Source organism: Neltuma alba, unplaced genomic scaffold (genome assembly GCF_004799145.2).
Source record: "Neltuma alba isolate B1F8T4 unplaced genomic scaffold, ASM479914v2 tig00013372_pilon, whole genome shotgun sequence".
NCBI classification, from domain to species: Eukaryota; Viridiplantae; Streptophyta; class Magnoliopsida; order Fabales; family Fabaceae; genus Neltuma; species Neltuma alba.
Window position 1 is genome coordinate 344,840 of NW_021637635.1, and position 23,292 is coordinate 368,131.

Genomic DNA, 23,292 nt, shown 5'->3' on the forward strand with positions numbered 1-23,292 from the left:
TAAATAAAGAAAAAACTCTGGGTTCCTTTTAATTTCTGAAAGTTCCTTTTCTCTGTTAAAGAATTCAATGGCTGGTGATCTAAGCAGAAAGTTCATCATCATATGACTGCATCAGGGCAATATAGGGTAGGGATTGTTACGAAACTAGTTTCGGTACTCATCACCCCAAACTCTTCAAATTTAAACCGTTTATGTCTCATTTTGATGGTTCAGATTTAATTTATTTTTTATTTTTATTTATTTAAAATAATTATTTTAATATGTATATAATCTAAAATAGAGATAATTTCTTAACTATCATTCTTTCAAAAAATATTTTTTTATTTAGAAATAATTAATTAAAGATTTTAAATCTGAACTATCTAAATAAGATATAGACAGTCCAGATTTAATGAGTTTATAGTGCTCATGAAAGTGATGAGTACCGAAACTGGTTCCGGGTTGTTACATGAGAAAAGAAACAGTTGAGATAATTGGATAGGTCGCCTCTTATGAAGAAGTTCTTCATGACATGTTACTTGAATGAGCTCATAGAGAGTTAGATCTCTAGAACACTTGATAGATTCTGGCAAACTCTTCCATTGTCTTGATCTAGCAATGATATGCAGTGCTATGGGGATCATGTGATTCATAAAGATAAAGGCCAGCTTCGGAGGGAATGATAGATTAGTGGTTGCCTATCTTGATTAAATTACGTTGTAAATGGTTTTCTATCTTATTATACGAGTCATGAGTTTTAGTTTTATCTTTATGTCAGTTAGAGAATAAAATCATTTTATAATAGTAGACATTGCTGTAGGATGAGAATAAAGTTATCACCGTTGTATTGTATATGTCCTTGTATCAGTACGTGGCTCTTGTATATTGGTTACCCTGTACCGCTTCCCTATATATAAACGTGAACAGTGGGAGCCAGCTATCTATCAAAGCTTTTGGCTCATTTCTCATTTTGTGATTTTCGTCTACTTTCCCTCTTGGTACCAGAGCCAGGGGCTTTCTTTTTCACCAAACATGTCGGACTCTGTTTCCACCAGAACCAATGATACACCTACCACCATTACTGTCAATACTGTTTCCAAAACTAATCCCCTCTTTCATAATCAAGCTACCTCAGTCAAGTTGGACCGAGAGAACTATTTATTTTGGGAGTCAATTATTCTACCTTTTATTGAAGGGAACAAACTTGAAACTCATGTCAATGGAGTCGGCCCTGTTCCACAGAAGTTCATCCCAGAAGGTGCTGAGGTGAAACTCAATCCTGCTTATGAAGAATGGTCTGCTGTTGACTGACTACTTGTTGGATGGCTTAGAAATACAATGAGCATGGAGATAGAAGCACAACTTTTTCATTGTCGTATTGCTCAGGAGCTTTGGGATGGAGCTAAAGCTCTTGCGACAGCATCAACCAAAGCCAAAGTCATGGCGCTCAAGTCGGAGCTCCAGCGAACACGCAAAAATGGGTTGCGTATAGACGAATTTCTGACTAAACTGAAGAACCTCACAGATCAGCTTGCTTTGGCCAGCTCCCCTGTCTCCACCGAAGATCTCATTGCTCAAGCTCTAAATGGTCTTGATGCAGACTATAATGCCATAGTCGTTAAACTTATTGATCAACCCAAACTCACATGGATTGATGCTCAAGCTTCGTTGTTAGCTTTTGAAAGCAGAATCGAACAGCTCAATCAGTTTTCATCTCTGACTATTCAACCTACTGTTAATGTTGCACAGCGAGATTATCACCGTCCTGAAGCTAGTCGAGGTTCATGGCGTGGTGGACGAGGGACTCAAAACAACAATCGCGGTCGTGGGCGCTCATTCCGGAGAGTAAGTGGTGGTCGTCCCTACTGTCACCTGTGTCGTCGCTTTGGTCATCTAGTCGCAAACTGTTACCATCGCTATGATCGTTCCTTTCAGCCACCAACTGACTTCGAAAATGCATCATCAGGGGCCTTTTCTCCTCAGGCTTATTTTGCTTCACCAAGTACCGTCTCTGATTTAGCTTGGTATATGGATAGCGGTGCTAACTACCATGTTTCTCCATCTTCTGATCATTTAGATAAGACTCTTCCAACTGGTAAGTGTCATCTTCTTACTTGCACTAGTGAGAAAACTCAAATCCAAGCTGTTGGTTCAACTACTATTCCTTGTTCTCCTTCTTCACTCAAGCTGAATGATATTCTGATAGTTCCCACTGCAACTAAGAAATTAATGAGTGTTTATAAGTTGATTGAAGATAACATGGTTGATGTTTTGTTTACTGATCATGGCTGCATTGTGAAGGACAAAGTGACAGGACAAGTGTTGCTTCAAGGGAAACCACGACAAGGAATGTATCCAATGAGGCATGATAATCACGATCAAGCTCAAGCTCATTTTGCTGCTACACTATCTTTTGCTCCAGAAGCATGTTTTTCTGATTTAGTTGAATGGCATCATAAATTAGGACACCCTTGTGACAGAGTTTTGAGACAAATATTAAGTGATTGTAATGTGAAAATCAAGTCTAGAGACAAACTTTTTTGTGAAGCCTGTCAGTATGGAAAATCTAAATATTTACCTTTTCCTAATTCTAGCTCTCATGCTTCTACTCCTCTTGATTTAATTCATACTGATCTCTGGGGACCCTCACCTGTTCAATCTGTTCAAGGGCATCGTTTTTATATTCACTTTGTTGATGATTTTAGCCGTTACATGTGGTTGTATCCACTAAAGAGCAAAGGAGAAGCAATACATGCTTTCAATCAGTTCAAAGTTTTAGTTGAGAATCAATTTGGAACTAAAATTAAGAGCCTGCAATGTGACATGGGAACAGAGTACAAGCCCTTCGTTAATGTTGCTCAAACTCATGGAATTAATCTTAGATACACTTGTCCATATACTTCTCAACAAAATGGCCATGTTGAACGCAAACATCGGCACATTGTGGAAACTAGTTTAACTCTTTTGGCTTAAGCTCACATGCCTTTAACATACTGGGTTGATGCTTTTCAAGCTGCTGTATTTTTAATTAACAGACTCCCCACACCAGTTCTCAACAATAGCACTCCTCTGTTTAAACTCTTCAAAACAGAGCCAGAATATAAATCCTTGCAACCATTTGGGTGTGCGTGTTATCCCTGTCTTAAGCCTTATAATAATCACAAGTTTCAGTTTCATAGTCAAAAATGTGTGTTTCTTGGCTATGCTTCTCAACAAAAGGGGTATAAGTGCTTGAGCTCTACTGGACGGATTTACATTTCAAGGCATGTAGTTTTTGATCCTTCAGTTTTTCCCTTTGCAACAGGTTTTTTAAATCGCAAGTCTAGTGGGATTCAAAGTGTACGTGTGGTCCCCATAGTCATTCACTCCGTGCCTCATTCTACAGCAGCTTTATCCTCTGAGCAATCTGATACGCTGCCTCCCTCACCAAGACAGAGCTCACACACCACTATCTCACCAAGACAGAGCTCACCAGCCACTTTCATACCTCAACATTTATTGAGGAGTGATGATATCACTGCACAACTAGCTGTCTCTTCTTCTGTATCGGGGAGCAACTCTTTATCATCTTCCTCTTCTTCAAGTGGTCCCACTAACATCACAGATCAACCTATTACTAATGTGCATCCTATGACCACTAGAGCCAAGAGTGGTATTTTCAAGCCCAAATACCCGTTTGTTGGGCTTTTATCTTTTGAAGATCCAAAGTCCTTAACTCAAGTAGCTGAGCCCAATAGCATTCCTGAAGCCTTAGCTTCACCTCAGTGGAGACAAGCTATGGTGAGTGAATTCGAAGCTCTCCAACGAAACCAAACATGGTATCTTGTACCCTATGATGGGTCTTCAAAGATCATTGATTGCCGATGGGTGTTTAAGACAAAATTCAATGCTGATAGCTCTCTGTTGAAGCACAAAGCCAGGTTGGTGGCCAAGGGTTTTCAACAAACTCCTGGTGTTGATTTCAGTGAAACTTTCAGCCCGGTAGTTAAAACAGCCACCATTAGAGTTGTTCTTACAATTGCTGTCACTTTTAATTGGGAAGTAAGGCAGTTGGACATCAATAATGCTTTTCTTAATGGATTCCTTCAAGAAGATGTGTATATGCATCAACCAGAGGGTTTTGTTGATCCTAAGAGACCAGATCATGTATGTAAGCTCGTCAAAGCGATTTATGGATTGAAACAGGCTCCGCGGGCTTGGTATGAGAGATTAAGAACAACTTTGTTGCAGTGGGGTTTCAAGAATGCTCGAAGTGATATGTCCCTATTCATGCTTCGCACTAACAGACTCACAGTATTCATTTTGATTTATGTTGATGATATTTTGATTACTGGGAATAATTCGTCCTATTTAAGGTCCTTTGTGCATAGGCTAAATTCTCTCTTTTCTTTGAAAGACTTGGGTCCCTTGCATTATTTCTTGGGTATTGAGGTGGTGCGAGATAGTTCTGGCATTTTTCTTAATCAGGCTAAATATGTTCTTGATCTTCTTAAGCGTTTTAATATGCTTGATGCTGCACCGGTAACTACACCAATGGTCACAGGAAGACAATTTTCTATTTATGATGGTGAACCACTCACTGATGCTACAAAATATCGGCAAGCAATTGGAGCACTTCAATGGCTTACAACAACTCGTCCGGACATTGCATTTTCAGTTAATAAACTTAGCCAGTTTTTATCAAAACCCACGGATGTTCATTTTTAGGGGGTGAAACGGATACTTAGATATTTCAAGGGAACTTATCACTATGGACTTCACATTAAACCATTTGTGAACCTACATTTGACAGCTTTTACAGATGCAGATTGGGGTACAAATGTGGATGATCGCAAGTCTATGGCAGGTTTCTGCATATATCTGGGCAATACTTTGGTAAATTGGGCTTCGAGAAAACAGAGAGTTGTGTCAAGATCAAGCACTGAATCTAAGTACCGTGCTTTGGCTGATTCTGCAGCAGAGGTCAACTGGCTATGCTCTTTATTATTTGAACTGGGTCTCTTCTTAAAGCATCCTCCGATTATTTGGTGTGATAATCTCAGTGCAAATGCCTTAGCAGCAAACCCAGTCCAACATGCGAGAACAAAGCATATAGAAATCGATATTCACTTTGTTCGCATCAAGTATTGGCGAAAGCACTTGATGTTCGACATATTCCTTCACCATGCCAAGTAGCTGACTGTTTGACCAAAGCTTTAACTTTCCCTCAGTTTTCTGCTTTTCGCCGCCAACTTGGTTTGTGTATCCCCCCGTCTCGTTTGAGGGAGAGAGTCAGAGAATAAAATCATTTTATAATAGTAGACATTGCTGTAGGATGAGAATAAAGTTATCACCATTGTATTGTATATGTCCTTGTATCAGTACGTGGCTCTTGTATATTGGTTACCCTGTACCGCTTCCCTATATATAAACGTGAACAGTGGGAGCCAGCTATCTATCAAAGCTTTTGGCTCATTTCTCATTTTGTGATTTTCGTCTACTTTCCCTCTATGTCTCTTTTTATAAAAGAGAATCCATTATGTTGCGTGAATCATGAGTTGGAAGCTTTAGCTTTTATTTTAGTGCAGTCTTTATAAAAGAGTGTATTATTGATGAGTGGTAGTTTTATGATGAGTTGTGATGGGTTCGTATCATTTTGTTGTTTTCTCAAAGCATAAGATCTATAAATTCGGGCCTTTTCATTGTAAAATATAAATTGAAATCCCTTTGTAATAACATCAGTGTTTAGATTCATGATTTTCTTCATGAAGTAGACCAAAATGAATGAAAATTACATATTTGTGAGTGATCCGTTATATACGTTGCCATATTGATATGTAGGACAAATTAATTGAATTAAGCAAAAATTTTAGTTCCCACAAAATCCTGAAACTCTATGTCAGTTCTTCTGACCTAAACTTCATTTCAGCAGCCGACGCTCTGGCCGGCCACCAGCTATAACATTTAATTTTATTTTGGTTAAAAGAGTTAAAATGAAGTTTCAAAATCTGGAGATTAAATCTTTTTAGGGGAGGCTAACTAAAATTTTTCCTTAAATGAATTCTTAACGTTTAGTAAACATAAATGTATCTGACCAAAAAACTTAAAGATAAATATAATCCGGTTTTTGATCTTACGAAAAATTATTACCATGAAATAGGGAGGCATGAAGTCGGTTAGATTTCGTTCGAGTTATTCAAAGTCAACATAAAACAGACTTACTAGCAGGAATAGAGTGGGACAAACTCATGAGCCTCAGAAATGTTTGATCAGCAACGAAACAGCGGCCTTTGGGCCCAGATCTGCCTTAAACAACTAACGGGTCATTTGTTGGCATGTTAGGATCCACAGTCAAGAAATCTTCAAGCCCATAAAGTAGGATGTCTGTCCCTTCTCGAGCCACTGACGACCCTTGAGAATTCAGATCAGATGCCCCAACGACGTCGCTTGCGGCTTCGTTCTGTTCTCTCTCGCCTCTGTTCTGAGCGAGCAGTTCTGAAACCTGAAACCCTGAAATGGGTTACCTGAGTAGAGCTTCGAAGAGGCTAGGACAAGCTAGGTACTTGTCCCTGTGGTTTAATTCCTCACCATTGTCGACCATTTATGGAGGCAAATCATTGGACTTAGAAAGTAGACTAATCTGTCGTCGCCTTGCTCTGAGCCGCGCATTGTTCTGTTCTCAACCGCGCCAAAACAGCAAAGAAAACAGTCGCATAGATTTGACTCAATACCCCCCAGAGCTAATTAGGAACTTCTCTATAATTGCACATATAGATCATGGCAAGTCCACTCTTGCTGATCGGCTGCTCGAGCTTACAGGGACTATCAAGAAGGGACATGGTCAGCCTCAGTATCTTGACAAGTTGCAGGTACTCTAAAGTGCAACATCTTTTTTTCAGTACTAGATTACATAAGAGCGTCATTTACCATAAAGGGCATCTCTAAAATTGTTGCTTCGAATTAGCAGCCTCTTTGTCATCTATTAACATCTGCCTTGCAGTAGTGTTCCACATGCCTTTTATTACTGGGGAAATAATCTGTAACTTTGATGGATGAAACTACTTTCCTTGTTTTTTTAATCTCATCTTCCATAATGCCACTTATATGCTGAAGTTAGAAATGTCATAGGTAGAAAGAGAAAGGGGTATCACAGTTAAAGCCCAGACAGCAACAATGTTCTACAAGCACAGCACTCAGGAAGCCACATGTAGTGACGACCAAGGTCCAGCTAACTTTCTGCTAAATCTTATTGATACTCCCGGGCACGTAGACTTCAGTTATGAAGTGTCGAGGTCACTGGCTGCTTGTCAGGGTGTTCTTTTAGTTGTTGATGCTGCTCAAGGAGTGCAAGCGCAAACTGTTGCTAATTTTTATCTTGCTTTTGAATCCAACCTAACAATTATTCCTGTCATAAACAAAATAGATCAGCCGACTGCTGATCCTGATGGTGTTAAAGCGCAACTAAAATCAATGTTTGATCTTGACCCGAGTGACGCACTTTTAACATCTGCTAAAACAGGACAGGGTCTTGAGCAAGTCCTTCCTGCTGTCATAGAGCGCATGCCTCCACCTCCTGGGAAGAGTGGTTCTCCCCTGCGCATGCTTTTGCTCGATTCTTATTATGATGAATACAAAGGGGTAATATGCCATGTTGCCGTTGTTGATGGTGCCCTGCGCAAGGGGGATAAAATTTCATCTGCTGCAACTGGACAGGCTTATGAAGCTTTGGATGTAGGCATCATGCATCCTGAACTCAAATCTACTGGAATCCTGCTTACTGGACAAGTTGGTTATGTTGTTAGTGGCATGCGTTCAACCAAAGATGCGCGCGTTGGAGATACACTTTTCCATACTCGAAGCACCATAGAGCCTCTTCCAGGTACAGCTACCATGCTTTATCTTCCATCTTCCGACATTAGTTGACAACTTTCTGATGAAGGAACTATATATAAATTCATTATCTGCCGGTTCAGATGGTGGGTTGTGAGTTCCATGCATGCCGGCTATTCTTACTCCTCATTACCACCAAGAATTTCTTGTTATTCGTTGCAGGCATATCATAAACTTGGAACTTCTAAGTTACTGGAACTGACCCAAGTGCATTTTATTCTTTTGAAAACTTTTTTTCTTTTTTAAAAATGCATGAGCAATCAAATAAATGTGACATTAGTTTTGTTACAGCCCGTATCTGTGCCAACATTATCACTTATAGTTTGTTTTGGTTTGTACCTTTGTCTTCCTTATCCAAAATGTCTTTATTTTAAATATAGATTCGATGCTTCCAAACTGTAGGCTTTAAGCCAGCAAAACATATGGTATTCTCTGGTCTTTATCCGGCGGATGGATCTGATTTTGAAGCCCTCAATCATGCAATAGAGAGACTAACATGTAACGATGCTAGCGTCTCTATTACCAAAGAAAGTAGCACAGCCCTAGGTCTGGGATTCAGGTCTAGTATCTACTTTTGAAAGAATGGAGACTATTTTTCTACTATAATATGCTTGTAGTTGGCTTTGAGTGGGATGATTTTCTCATGTTTCTGCTGATCTAAAAGCAGGTGTGGTTTCTTAGGCTTGCTACACATGGATGTTTTTCATCAGCGGCTTGAACAGGTAACAACATGTCTTCTTATGGAATCCAAATAATAATTACAGGCTGATGGTCAATATTTCTCTTATGAAATGAAACGGGCAAATTCCTCTATTGGTTGTGCTCCACACATTGTCAATGTGACTTGTCCTGCAACTCACCTGGCTATGAATCCGCATTGGTGGTTGGTTTTCTCAATAAGCATTAATTTGTTTGCGCCATTTCTTGCTATGCTGATAAAGCCTTTTATTGTGAACTAACAGGAGTACGGAGCTCATGTTATCTCAACCGTTCCAACTGTACCATATATATTTGAGTATTCGGATGGAAGGTAGGTAATAAAGTTGGGTATGTCAGGCTAAATTCCCTCTGTTGTTTACTAATATAATTGCTGTGCTTTTCCAGCAAATTGCAAGTTGAGAATCCTGCTGCGTTACCCTCTAATCCCAAGCAACGAGTGACAGCATGCTGGGAACCAACAGTGATAGCTACAATTATTATTCCTAGTCAGTAAGCTCTTGCAAACCCTGGAGAAAGTTTATTTGATGCTAACAAAGCTCATATTTACTATCTTATTTGTTGCTGATCAAAGGTATGTGGGGTCTGTTATTACCCTTTGCTCTGAGAGAAGAGGCCAGCAATTGGAGTACTCATTCATTGACAGGTCTCTGTGTGTGTGTGTGTGTGTGTGTGTGAGTGTTGGTGTGTGTGTGTTTCTACGGCTGCCATTAATAAGGGAAAGATGTTACGCAATTTTTTCATTTTTCTTTTTCTTGAAATTTTGTGACTTTAGTGCGTACTTGACCGCCTTATCTGTGGCTGAAGCTGTGATGATTTAAATTTCACTTCTGCAGTCAAAGGGCATTCATGAAGTATCGCTTGCCTTTGAGGGAAATTGTTGTTGACTTTTACAATGAATTAAAAAGTCTAACATCAGGCTATGCTTCATTTGATTATGAGGATGCGGAGTAAGAACCTGTTTCTTTTTCCCTGTGTTTTATTTGGCATGATTAATATTGTGCATTGTTCCTATCTGCTCCTATACAATGATGACATGCTGTAATGTGATGCTTGTTAATCTAAAAAAGTGTAAAACGCCTACAACAACTGATGGAAAGGAGTGTTCTAATCTGTAAATTATCTTTATGTATTTATTGGCTGTCCTGTGTAATCAAATAATATAGGCAAGTGAAATTAAATTTGGTATGGCATGTTTCCTCCTTTATGATGCATTTGACGGGTTTTATTGCAGTTATCAGCAATCTGATTTGGTGAAACTTGACATTCTCTTGAATGGACAACCCGTTGATGCAATGGCAACCATTGTTCATAAGTTGAAAGCATATAGAGTAGGGCGTGAACTGGTGGAGAAGTTGAAGAAAGTTATAGACAGGTATTCGTTTTGCATCCAAAGAGAGTATTAGTTTCAAACTTCTGCTCTGGCCTTATTAACAGCAATGTTTTCTAAATTTTGTGCAGACAAATGTTTGAGATAACCATACAAGCTGCTATTGGGTCAAAAGTTATAGCAAGGGAGACGTAAGTTTCTGTTATGCTAATGTGTCTTTGCGAGTGACTGATTCAGTAGAGGGGTTGGTATGGAGCTGTGTGCTTTTGTTACGCAATTATTAAGATTGATCAAGATTCCGCCATCTATAAATCTTTTTATATTCAGTAGCTGTTAAGCAAATGGATTCTGAGCCTTTTTAACTAAAGGATAGGATGGAGGATCAAGTCATTGATTCTCATGCCTTGGGAGATTGAAGTGACTTTTCTCTTTCTGCTCTGCTGACGCTCTTTACAATATTTTAGGATTTCAGCAATGAGGAAAAATGTCCTTGCCAAATGTTATGGCGGTGATGTTACTCGGAAAAGGAAGCTATTGGAGAAACAAAAAGAAGGAAAGAAGAGAATGAAACGAGTTGGTTCTGTTGATATACCGCAAGAGGCATTCCATGAATTATTGAAAGTTTCATAACAGCCATGTCAGAAACCGATAGCATGTTAGAAATTGGTAAGGACTTGTACTTTCCCTTTTGCACTCCAATGGAATTACAGTGCATCTTGAGAAGTTATAACTCAACCAACACAATGTTTGAGACTAAACGACTCTGAATTCTAACGTAATATTTTGAGGCTAGGCCATAACTGTTGGCTTTGTATGAATTTTTTTTTTTCCCCACGGAATTATAGGTAGCAAGCCAGGAACTAATTACTTTATTCCTTTGCGCCTTTTGTATATAGATGAAGGTTTCGTGTGTGATTCATCATCATTGAGCATCTAGCACAAAAGCAATTCAAAACAAGCGTTAGGCTTATTTAATTCGTTTATTAAGTTTCTGTTTAGAAGTTGTTGGTTGGATTACATGGTCCCACCTTCCAAGTTGTATAATTATGCTTGGAACTTCATGAAAATTGACAGGCATTCTGATAATCATGTTATTAAGTAACTAAAATTTCTCCCCCCATTTTACTCCTGTTTCTGTTCAGTAGGTTTGGGATTTCAATGCCCTGACATAACTCTACGACAATACAAAGGACAGGGGGCTGCGTAAAAGAATAAAAAAAACAGTGAAAGCAGTAAGCTCGTTGCAAGGGAGGCGCCTAAGTAGCTGTTTAATATTTGTTGATAATGTTTCTAAATTTCTTTATTATATTTGAACTGGTGTTAATTTGTGTATTGTTTATTTATGGGATCTGGATATCAAAGACTGATTTCTTTCCGGAAGTGATAGGGTTAGGAGACAGAGAATTGTTGTCTTATAGTTCATTGTTGCGGCAATCTGTTGTACATAATACAGGTGCTCATGAGGGCCACTCAGCTTGATATGTAGTGACAATTTTGAAAGAAAAATCCCTTAATAAATATGACATTCTTTTTCCTAATTATGCGGTTTCTGTTGTGGTTGTTGCTTTACACTAGTGCAATGCAAGTTATTCGGTTTTGCTTCTTATTTTGTCATCTTATTTTTTTTTATCTTCTCATTTTTTTGTTGGTTCGGCAATTCAAGTACGCTCTCTAATTTGTTTCTCACTTTATGATTTGTGATCTGTCTTTACGTTTAGAAATGGAACCAGTTACGTCCAAAATCTATCGCAAACACGTGGGATCTTGCTGTTATTTTGTGAGAAAAAGCATGGTCGCTGTATCTTTGAATTTTCTTCGATCAATAGTTAAGCAAGGGGCATTTTATCATTCAAACTGTACTCTTCACTTTCAAAAAGCAGAAACCGCAATAAGGCGGGGTGTCGTTACTTCTACGAGCCAGCGGAATGCTGTCCATTGCATAATTCCGTTCATTGATTTTACAATAATCTTTTTTTTTCCCGGAGATTTTATTACAATAATGTAAATCATAAAATGCACCCAACGACATATATTGTTAGAGAGTCATGGATTCTTCCAAGTTATTAGTACCCCTAATTGGATTTGGATTCCGTGAAATACTCGGATTTGATGAAGTGTTCGAATGTAGCATATTGAGAAGGGTGGGGGAATCTATTATGAGTAAAATAAAAATATAAAAATGACATATTTTTACACTGTACTTGAGTATTACATGGATCTAGGCATAGCAGGGAATTTAAATCCGCTCAGTGTCAGACGACAAGATTCATTTCCTGCTGTTCTTCAGCCTCTGATTTTCATCTTTTGTATCTCACTCGCTATTTTTATTTAGAGATTCTTTTAAATGATAGTATAAAAGGTAATTTCAGAGGACAGCTTCCCCTCCTTGAGTTTAGCAGAATTGCGCTTGAACTACATACACGGTTAAGAAAGAGAATCTAAAGCTGTGAGTTGTTCTTGAGAACTTAACGATTGACCTGATCACTAATGGCAGGAGGCACGCTTCTCTTAGAGACAGAAAATGGAACTGGAGGTTGGAGAGGCAAGAAGTTTTCAACATAGGAATTTGATGACAGTCTGTTGAAGTAACCTGGCAAGCATCCTTTCCCATTTTGGGTCAACGGATTGGAAGAAGCAAACCGAGAATGTTCTCCTAGTTTCAAGTTCAACCCTAACCCTGAAATTTCCCCTTCCCCTGGCTGATTCACACTGGTGGATCCTTGACCCATTATGGATGAAACTGCTGCAGCTATTACTGATCGAAGTCTTGGATCCGTACTGATTGCTTTGGTTAAGGTTTCTGCTAAAGCCTCTCGTGAAGGAGCTTGGTTTTGCATGCAGTTTTGATGGAACTGTTCATGAAATTGATTTAACAGGTCAACTGACCTCACGTGGGTTTTCGCATGATGAAGGATTCCACTACCCAATGCTGCTTGTTGAATGTTTGGCTCCTTTGAGCAAAAACTTAGACTTGTTGGAGGAAATCTTGGGTTTAAAGCAAAGTTTGAAGGGGGACGATTATTGACATGGGTTGATGAGGAGGAAGCAGAAGTTAAGTCTAGAGTGATTGTGGGGAACAAAGGTGGGGCAGGGTTGGGCAAGAAGACCTGTTTTGCTTTTGATGGATCAAAATGTCCAACGTTTAGGCCATTAAGGAGTGTGGGAGCATTTGTAAATGATGCAAAACTGTTATCTGCAGGCTGAGATGTTGAGGAACCTGACAATAGCATGGAAGCAGCAGCTGAAGTGGTGGAAGCCATGGCTGTGGCTGAAACTGAAAGTGGGTGGTTGTGGGTCCCTTCATATGTAGTGATTAAGATGGACATGTCCTCAGCACATCTTTGCACCTGATTGAAGCCAGGCATTTCATTAGGGTTACTCTAATCTGAAACTAGTTTGTGGAAATATCTGTATTCTATCTCTCTGAAAAGACTTTCAAATTTATGTAGTGCATTATAATGCTTACCTGCTTTCTGACTGGACATGCTGGTGCAACCGTGCAGCGATAGTATGCACGTGGACAAGGATTCCCTTTGGCTAGCTTCTGTCCATATTTTCTCCACTGGCATCCATCACTCATCTGTTTATGAAGCCATTTCAATTGCCATTAGACATGAAAACACTAAACAAGAAATTCATCAAAGTTAACTTTTAAATAGGTAAAACCTGCAAATATAAACCTTAACAAATACAAACCGTGGGGGTGTCACATCTTGCTCTCACAGAAACCCTCGCTCTCTTAGCTGGTATCTGCTCTGAAATTTCATCTTCTCCACTTTTGGCCTTGACAGATTTATTTGATTGCCATGTTCCCCCCATTTCTGCTTCCTTTGTTTCTCCTGAGCTGTTTCCTGGGCTCTGATCAGACACCATTTCCGTTGACGTTTCACAATTGCAGTCTAATCTGAGGGTAAGGCGAGCCGCCAAATCTTCACTTTCTTTAGGTTTAGTAGTGTTTCCGATTCTTGTATCTTTTTTGGGGTCCCTTGGACCTCTTCCCAGGCAAAGTGACACGAGCTCAGGCTCTTCAGTTTCATCATGGGAATCAGCTGAATCTGCTTTGCCTTTTTCAGAAGCTTCTCTGCGCAAGATGTCAAAGAAACGCATTTGGAGGGACTGGTAATCCTTTCCCACTTGGTCCAGCATCATGTCCAACCGTTCTTCATTTTCTTCTTTGACCCCACCCATCTCTTCTTTAGCAGACTTGATTTCATCTTTCTTCATTGGAAAATCAATAACAACATACAACCAATTAGCTTTTGACCTGAATTCCTGAATGATTGCTTTAATATATAAGAAAAGCCGTGGGCCGTATTCAATTTATGTTAAACTACTGTTTGGTTGCCCCTGATCAGAGTGAACGCTTATGGATCATTCAAAGTATATGAATTGTGCAGCACTTGTTCCGCCACCTCAAGATAAACTGAAGTTCCCACAGTATTTTAGTTACCGACAAAATTTAGGTTGTTGTATGATACCTGATCTATAAGTCTGCGTTGTCATCTAAGCAGTGTTCTTTGTATATAAAATAAAATTCAACTAAACCTTACTATCATGAATACTTATACAACCCTGTTGATACAAGATCCATATCTAAATGCACACCCTGATAAGCATTTTGACGATGGTTGAAATCTGCATGAGAAGCAGGTTATGCAGTTTTATCTCTCACAAAGTACACATTTTGATAACACTTGAGGTTAAAGTCAGGATAAAAAAATCATAAAACCAACAGGAATTCCTAAAGAAGAAAAGATTACAGAAAATAGACAGGATTGTAGTTCCTAACCTCTTGAACACAGCGATCTTCTTCGAGGCAAATGGAAATTGTTTTCTTCTCGCCAGTCTCTAGACTACGAGGACCACACATGTTTGCCGTGGTCTCCACTGACATTTCAGAGGCTGACCTTTTCTTTTACCTCGTTAATACAATCCATACTATAGCCATATTTGTATATATAGCCCCTCACAAACCAATCAACTATAACTCATAAGCTAAGGATATAAATCAATACAGATCCGAGTGCTCATCTTCCTCCCATTACGCAGCCACGACTCTGAAAGGTCAACATTTCTGCCAAGCTCATTCCTGTCTTTGTATATTTGAAAGAATAAAATAATTATATCTCAGAAATCTAAGCCATCATTCATCGTGAGAGAGAGAGAGAGAGAGTGCAAATTGTATATGTAATTACTTAGTATACAATAGTAGTTGGAGCTTCGTATAGATGAGAGGACGTCACATGGCTGAAGAGTCAAAGTAGCAATATGTAATGGGTTGGCCATGGCGGCGACTGAACTCTTCTGTGATCTGTACGTACGTCTTTGTCAATGGTGAAGCCTTGTTTGGCTCTCTCAGCTCTGCGGTCCATACGCCTCTTGCATGCTCCCTTGCACTTGCACTGCTGTACACTCCCATTGACTTGATTTAATTTCTTAATTAATAGAAGTCCTTGTTTATTCAGTTATTGATACATAAAATCAAGATTCTCTATCTCTCTACGTGTAAAAAGGAATTTATTATATTGTTAGAGATCATATTAAAATTGTTCACAAGTCTCCTCTCATGGTTCCTCTTATATATCTTTTAAGTTAGACACTAAACCATTTGCATTTGAATTAGGTATGAATAGCTAACGCGCCGTTAACGTGAGAAGTTTACTGAGCATTAAACATATAACTTATGGAAAAGAATGGTATATAATATTAATACGATAAGGTTGTGGTACTTATCAAGTGACCTAAATCGTTGGTTTCGAAAGAGAATGTCTAAAAAATTCTCAAATTCTCAGTTGCAAAGCAAGGATCGCTTATAAACTACTAGTTTTAAGTTTTCACACTGATGGTCCAAGTCATCAAATTTGATGAGTTCTACAAATTCCAACCTTTTCAGTTAGGTGTGCCAAACATGAATTCGGTCGCAAACAATGCAAACTTGGATGGCTAAAGACCAATTGTTTGATACAAGTACCTCAATATTAAGAAATTTCAAGCATCTGAATCGCAGAATCCAATTAATTAAAAATGATACGTCTCTCACTGGCATACAAAATATATGCCTCGGGATCTGAGTACTATATAACAATCTCATCCATTTGAAAGCTATAAGCAATTGTTTAAAAAATTAAAATACTCTTTGGATTCTTGAAAGTCGTCACTTGGATTTAAAAAAAAAAAAACCTACGACGGTGTCAATATAAAGGGTCATTAACTATGAACATTATATACTTACACATATATTTAATTCTTTAGATACATGACTGTGTGAAGAGTGATGATCCCCTTTACACTTAAATCACTTGGCCACTAAGTAATAACCCGAGGTTTTAAATCAGAGATTAAATATAAGCAATCTGATCCCAACCCCGTGATTTATATTCACTTATATATAAATATATATATATATATATATATATATATTGGCCTTTGGAATTGATTGTTTGTCAAAATCTGATCCATGGCATATAAGAGTCATATTAATTAACCTCTAAGTTTGGCGACGCCTCTTTGGACCTCATGCCTTACAGATTCGGGTTCCAGTCATAATATTAATTTCACCTTTCTTTGATAATGTGTTCAATTAATTTACGTTGAAGCGGTCTTATTATTCAAAGCGTTTACGTACTGAAAATATTTTTCAGTCTATCCGGTTAGCTGTTAGCACGCTAGCTAGTCGTCTTTCTGTGGCGTATAAAAGTAAATATGCATTACCTATACATCTATGGCCTTACTATATCTAATTAACCTCTTCGTGTTTTATTGCGACTTAATTAATTATTCTGCAAAGCTTGAAGAGGTTGCACGGCTTACGTAATCAACAAGAACTTGTGTTTAATAATTCACAGAACAATTAAATATTTAATGACGAGAGAGGAGAGATAATTAGTTCTTTTTTTTATCTTTTGGTGGTCGAATTGCGTCAGTCTATAGAGACCTTATGATTTTTGTGTGATTGTTAATTGTGGAGGCAGAGACTTTTGGGGGCAAGTAACCAAGTTGAGGTTTTGTTTAGTGAAGTAGGTCAATGGTTTTTTTAGGATTAGCCTTTGAATTAAGTGACTAGCTATGCTATAAACATGTGCTATGGCCATTACGCATGCCCTTCTAATTAATGACTAACGTTCTCCTGTATCAGACTTCCCACTTTATATTTTTGTTAATTAGATGTGATAAGATCCAATGGTACGGCTCAATTGATGAGGGTAATTAATATAACAGTTGGCTTTATATTAAGCTCATTAATTGTACTATTATGATTACTAGTAATAACTACTGTATATTTTGAAGTTATTTACTAAAATGGAAAATCGCCTGCTGAGATTTATGACAAAGATACCACTAATACGGAAACTGAAGAAGTGATCTTTAATACTTAAAACAGCAAAAGTATGCTGACGATTCACTTCTCGCTTTAATTTCTTTGTATCAAAAAATTATTTATAATAACAAGAGGTTTCAAACGTTGTAGATAATACTTTTCAAGAGCCTCCATATTATTCACCTTGCATAATTAGCTTCTGCGTGAACGTACGAAACTTTTCTTACCGCTGCAATGTACGCCTGAAGTTGGCATCAATCATTGACTCACCGCAAAGAAACGTAGTACATAATCATTGTTTTAGACTACACATCGTTACTTTTTTCCCTCAGAGGGAAAACTAAAATTAAATTTGGAGCATCATGGTATTACGATGGTATTAAAATCTCTGATAAGGTTCTCAACTACCTTTCTCCAGCCTACGTATTATTCAATAGCTGGTGACAGGGAAGAACAAATTGTTGTCGTGGGTTGTGAGCTGTGAAATGTATTGCCCCAAAAAAAAAGAAAATCTGAAAATACCCATAGGCCCAAAACGTAGTAAACGGTTCCGACCCAAAATGAAATAAACAAGCTAATTAATGAACATGAGAAACCCTTCTGAGAGATCCAATCCAACGTGCATGTTTCATTGTTCCATCCATCTATCGGCTGCTGCGAAGTGTCAATGTCACATATCAGACAGCACCAACTCCAGAACAAATATACTTGTCCCATATATTTATATGAAATCTGAATTACTAAATTTGGCATCTACCGACATTAAGAGCTTTCAATGACACCGTGGATAATGAGAAGTGAGCACTGACCAGCACGGACATAGATCTAATTTCTCTTAAACTCCTGCCTCATTTTTTCTCTTTATCTCTCTCGTTTCAAAAGTAACATTTTGTTTCAATGTTTAGACAAATCTCTTTTTACATTCTCCCAAATACTTATCATGATCATGACTATAAGATCGATGCAGATTCCTGGTGCCATATCAGCAACTGCAGTTAAGTATGCAATGTACATGACGTGCATGCGGACGGGTTATAACTCAACCATGCACATAATTAACCTCGGCTCAACCTTACTGCAGTATTGCTCAAAATACAAGCATCCTTAATTTCAATATTTCGTAACGGTATGTCTTCATTAAGTTCATGTCGAAATAATTAACACCGATGAAGACGATGCAGGCACCGACTCTTCTTTTATTCTTCTCGATAACGCAAGGGAAACATACCCGTTTATTTTCTTACTATTTCTTTTCCTTTTGCCATAAAATCCACAAAGCCTTGGCCCTTGAGAGAGAGAGCCAAGAGGTTGGTCCCCCGGGAAATATTACTACCCAACCGACCACGTGTCCATAGGTTGATACAAGACAGGGACAGCGCGTGAATGGTACTTGCGTACCACATAGTTTAGAATTCAGATCCTTCGGGGGACACCGGAATTGTACAATGTGAAAATTTTTTTTTTCTTTTTGGCCCGACGAAACTTCCATAAAATATTAACAACTCTGGATGTAGAGGATCCCTGAAAAGCAGCACGCCCAGGGAAAGGAATGGCACCACCATAGGAAATAATGGACATTAAAATAGCCCAAGAATAGGGTGCGAAACAGAAGCTGAATCATATTTAATCCTGATTAATAAAACATCCATTGTTTATTATCTCTAAATCACCCCAAGGAAGGCTAAGTGAACTCAACAGCTCAATTTCAGACATCAAGGCCACTGCACCTTCATGCCAATATCAATTTCCGGTGCTGTATATCTCTTTTTTATCATTTCCTGTTTTCATCATCTGTACATTAATGATTAACAAATTTGTCGGCTGAAAACGTCCCCAGGTGCCTCACGTTCCATCAAGATCTGAAAAATTAAAACTAAAAGGTGGGGGAACAAGACATGAACAAGGATCAGCCTAACTTTCACCGCCGATTCAGATAAGGCTCAGATGAGTGACATATGGCGTCAGATTAGCCTTCCACAATCTCTGGACCTCCATACATGGTTCCAACTACTTCTAAATTCTCAGGTTTCTCCCTCTCTTGAAGCCACTCATAAGACTTATTTTCCTCTTCTGCTATGCATATTCCGTCTACTGAAGCTTCAAAAAAATAAAATATCAAGAGAAATCAATATAATAGCATACCACCAATTTGAGGGGTGGACTTGATGAGAAAGTAACAAGCTAGTGGCATAATACCTGAAAAGTTGGAAAAGGGATAATTAAGGTAGTAAGTGCAGTGCCTGCCATCAGGGTCGGAGTATGGAGGGCCAAGAACATCAAGAACTGCGCATGCTGTCACTGCCGTGAAGCAATGCATGTTTCCTCCATCGGCGGGATAAAGGATGGAGGGGCTGCAAGGAGCAGTGAAATCAGCATCAACCTTCACTTTAGCCAACCGCACTTCTGAACTCTGAACTGCATAATTGGAATACGCATATTAGTCTCTTTTTTACTTTTTGTTTGGTTCATAGTAGAGAGAGAAAAATTTTACTTGCAGAAGAGATTTAAGATTGCAAAAGCATGACCAACAAGGCCCACTCCATCAAAATATTACCATGCCACTCAAGCTTCTCCACACATAACAGAAGTCTGAGAAAAGATTATCTTCATGTACAAAACTGAAGGTGATGGAATTTTTTTTCTTTTTCTTTTTTTTTTAAAAAAAAAACCAAACATCTTGAATTTAGCTTTTAAATGCACAAATAATACTTTAATCCAAGAAAGCATTGATGTGCAACAGGGAGCTACACATGGCTCAAGATTAAGTCAGACTATGTTCTGAATCTAAAGGAATTTGCAACCGGTGAAACCAAACTCAAATTAGAGCATTCTGATGGGATTGCCAAATAAAATACATAATAACACTCATGCAACAAGTTTTGTCTGTGATGCTTGTTGACAGTGCTTGCATGTCGTTTAGACAAGATTTAACAACAGTTCCTTACATTTTAGCGATGAGGTTTTCCAATGAACTTATAACATGTAGACGAAACTCCTAAAAGACACAACGATATGATTTTAAATTGTAAAAGCTACTTAGTTGTCATGTTTTTATTAGAGAACCTGATAACAAAACGTACAAAATGCAAAAACTGCATAACTGCACCTAACCTTTTTTTTCCTTTTTTTTAACTTTTGCCTTTCCCCCCTATAGGATGCTCTACAAGTGGATGCCAACGCTCAATGATGCTCCAGATAAATCGTAAAAGTATTCACAACAGAACCATTTTAGAGAGACAGAAGATATAGAGGGAACAAAAGACAGTTTCCATTTGTATTTTATGTTATCCTTAATTCAAACCCTCTGTTTCACATCTCTGCCAGAATATCAGGCAGAAAAATGGCATATCCCCAAATACAACTCATTAGCTATATGCTTATACAGTGCAGAATTGAAGAAAGCATATGTACAAGACCAAAATAACTTAGAAACAGTGAAACAGGTCAATATTATTTTTAAGAAAAATGAATACTCACTTTCCGGTGGTTCGAGACTGGTGGGAGTTCGAGGGGGCAAGTCAACCACCCAATCATATGATTTGATGTGCATGGTCCCAAAAAGTAGTTTACTGAAAACCGTCATGCCAGGGTGATTATGAAGAGGAATAACACCAGAAGGCGGCAAGCAAAATATTCCCATCTGCATCCAATGTAGAAATACAGTTACAATCAACGGCATAGCATGCCTCCCTATAAACTGTCAAATTACCAGTTCAAGATCTTGTTTACCGAGAAATTTGGACATTCAAAGATATGCAGGTACGTAATTCTTGGGAATCTTTGGGTGCCATTTGTCCTGAAATATGGCATATCAGGCTCCAAGCCAACATCTTCTGGTGTAATTGCATCTGCATAGAAGAGGGCAAAGTCGCATGGTTTCTATCAGCAAGTAAAACCCAGGAAGACAACTGACAAGTGGAAACAAAAATTGGAAGAAGGGTTCTCAGTACTATTGCTGCTGCAAAGGAGACGAGTCAAGTCAGCCCCGAAATGAAAAACTGAAAAATAAAAAGGCGATGAGGTCAAGGCCTGCCACTATCCGTCTGTGGATTCCAATGGTTTCCTATAAAACAATTCACCACATTTTGCAGGTTCAGATATTTTGACAGCTATGTCCTAACTACTCGCAGTTGTTGAGTTTGAAACATTGTCCTAACCTCCAGGGTATTATGCCTACCGCAAAAGACGATTTCACCCTAAAAAATTACAGTCTTCTGTTAAGTTGGTCGATTGACAGTGATTGAAATGATAATAGGGACTTCATAACCCTAATGAGATAATTTTTTGGGTTAACTGATAACGAAAGGATCCTCAGTTTTGGGCATATCTAATCCAAATTATCGCTGTACAAGTCAGCGATAAGATAAGCAAAGAGAGATGGCAAGGTATTCTATTTGATGTCATCATTGAATGTTTTGTGCTTGATTTCCTATCCAAATTTCATATTATTACACGAACTAGGCACTACACCGCAAGCTAAGACCTACACTGTACTTGGTAATAAGAAGCGCATGATAACAACAATTTTTTATTTGCTAGTTGAACATCTTGGAACAATTGGATGGATGCGTGGATTTTAGACAGTAGACACAGAGGCATGTCCAATGCCTAGGGGCGCAAACATAGTACATCAAAACCAAGAGTTACACCCCACAAATCGAAATAATTTAAAGAATTTACTAGGTAATCGATAATATTGGTGCAAAAGGTAAAATTGAAGCAATATCCACAAATTCGCAACAGTGGAACTACAATTGAAATTCTAATTAAATTGGATATTTAGCTTAACTTCCCCAAGAACGTCCAGTCCTAGGAGCAAACAAACCAAATGATTAATATTTCCACGGGAAAGGGAAAAATAAAGTCGAATTCACATGTTGATTCACCAACCAGAGAAAAATCGCACAAAGAGCTTCATTTCGATCTGGTTTTCACATTACTAGCATCCCTAGTTAGGAAAACTAGGCAGTAATAGTATACAATATATTGGAGACCATAATTTTATATAAATAATTAAGGTACATACCTAAAACAGACCGCAGCTTCTCAATGTCTTGAGGGGGCGGAACAATCCCAGTGCCACCAGAGGCAAACACTTCTTTGCATGTCTTGTAGAGTTTTTGAACCGGCGACGTCTTCTGACGTCGCCGGTTCTTCTTTGATTTGCTGTTGGTATTCGTCTCTTCGGGTAATTCAGAGAAGTTTTTGTCTTTCTTATCAGCCACCCTCCTCCCAATCCCCATTCAATTCAAATTCAGCAGAAAAACCAATCTTACTACCACTTTAATGCAGAATTACGATACGAACATCGAAACAAGGAGACACCAGGATCAATGTCACCGCGAAATGCTTCTACTTCCAGGGCTCTGCTAAGAGATTATAGAACAAGGGACCATAGAGAATTCGGTAAAAGAAAAAGAGGGTGCCAGAAAACTGCGAAAAACTGCAGTGAGACCATAAAACCCCAAATACCGGGAAATAGTAGGAAGAAAAAGAGTGAGAAAGGGGCCAGGGGCAGACTTTGTAAGAGGGATGTATGGAGATATAGGTGGAGGGGTAAAAGAAGTAAGATGTGAAAATGGAATTGGGAAATATGTGAAGGCGATGGGTGAAGAAAGAGAATGAAGAGGTAGAGATATAAAAGAGGGAGAAGAAGAGAGATTAGCTGAAAGAGAGAGAGAGTTGGTTTGAGAGAGTGAAAACCAGGGGCCATGCTTGGAATTCCAGTGGGCTGTTCCAACAGCGGATTTTTGTCTAATAGAAATATTAATTTATTTTATAATAATAATCTCGATTGGGTCTTGACTTGAGTCCGCTTCTTTGGGTCGGTCTTATTCTTGAATCTCGCCCCTCACTTATGCTGTTTTCGCCTGCCGGCTCCTACTGCTCCCTCCCCCACCCTCAAAATACATATTTTAAAAATAATGATTCTCTCTGTATCAAAAAAATAATAATAATAATGATTCTCTCTCCCCCTCCCTCCCTCTCTCTCTAAGTCAATCGGAACGTTTGATGTTGTGTTGGCACTCGCGGAAAATAAGTCTTGCACGTTGCTTTAACGTTGTGGAAATGTTTATTC

General features: G+C 38.5%; 3 protein-coding genes across 11 annotated transcripts; 1 reads left to right on the top strand and 2 right to left on the bottom strand.

Moving 5' to 3' along the window:
* The first annotated feature begins 6,354 nt into the window (after positions 1 to 6,354).
* On the top strand, positions 6,355 to 11,433 carry LOC114736817 (translation factor GUF1 homolog, mitochondrial). Of its 6 annotated transcripts, none has more exons than XM_028924692.1 (12): positions 6,355 to 6,827; positions 7,087 to 7,837; positions 8,251 to 8,407; positions 8,513 to 8,570; positions 8,811 to 8,878; positions 8,953 to 9,057; positions 9,140 to 9,211; positions 9,402 to 9,515; positions 9,800 to 9,940; positions 10,027 to 10,086; positions 10,360 to 10,561; positions 11,038 to 11,433. In XM_028924692.1, exons 1-11 carry the CDS (start codon positions 6,474 to 6,476, stop codon positions 10,523 to 10,525), a joined length of 2,046 nt encoding a protein of 681 aa, XP_028780525.1. In that variant the 5' UTR covers positions 6,355 to 6,473; the 3' UTR covers positions 10,526 to 10,561; positions 11,038 to 11,433. The 6 variants fall into 6 exon arrangements, with proteins under 6 accessions (XP_028780525.1, XP_028780526.1, XP_028780527.1 ...); XM_028924693.1 differs by having other exon boundaries at positions 11,041 to 11,433; XM_028924694.1 differs by having other exon boundaries at positions 8,516 to 8,570.
* Positions 11,434 to 12,055: 622 nt separating this feature from the next.
* LOC114736822 (probable WRKY transcription factor 72) lies at positions 12,056 to 14,840 on the bottom strand. Of its 2 annotated transcripts, none has more exons than XM_028924703.1 (4): positions 14,685 to 14,840; positions 13,592 to 14,113; positions 13,362 to 13,475; positions 12,056 to 13,242 (listed from the first exon to the last, which is right to left on the bottom strand). In XM_028924703.1, exons 1-4 carry the CDS (start codon positions 14,787 to 14,789, stop codon positions 12,361 to 12,363), a joined length of 1,623 nt encoding a protein of 540 aa, XP_028780536.1. In that variant the 5' UTR covers positions 14,790 to 14,840; the 3' UTR covers positions 12,056 to 12,360. The 2 variants fall into 2 exon arrangements, with proteins under 2 accessions (XP_028780536.1, XP_028780537.1); XM_028924704.1 differs by lacking the exon at positions 14,685 to 14,840 and adding an exon at positions 14,446 to 14,481.
* A 3,967-nt stretch (positions 14,841 to 18,807) lies between these two features.
* Positions 18,808 to 22,863, bottom strand: LOC114736800 (plant cysteine oxidase 2). Of its 3 annotated transcripts, none has more exons than XM_028924670.1 (5): positions 22,240 to 22,863; positions 20,943 to 21,061; positions 20,691 to 20,853; positions 19,410 to 19,628; positions 18,808 to 19,301 (listed from the first exon to the last, which is right to left on the bottom strand). In XM_028924670.1, the coding sequence occupies exons 1-5, from the start codon at positions 22,454 to 22,456 to the stop codon at positions 19,180 to 19,182; spliced, it is 840 nt and encodes a 279-aa protein (XP_028780503.1). In that variant the 5' UTR covers positions 22,457 to 22,863; the 3' UTR covers positions 18,808 to 19,179. The 3 variants fall into 3 exon arrangements, with proteins under 3 accessions (XP_028780503.1, XP_028780504.1, XP_028780502.1); XM_028924671.1 differs by having other exon boundaries at positions 18,808 to 19,304; positions 22,240 to 22,861; XM_028924669.1 differs by having other exon boundaries at positions 18,808 to 19,310; positions 22,240 to 22,861.
* Between the last annotated feature and the right edge of the window lie 429 nt (positions 22,864 to 23,292).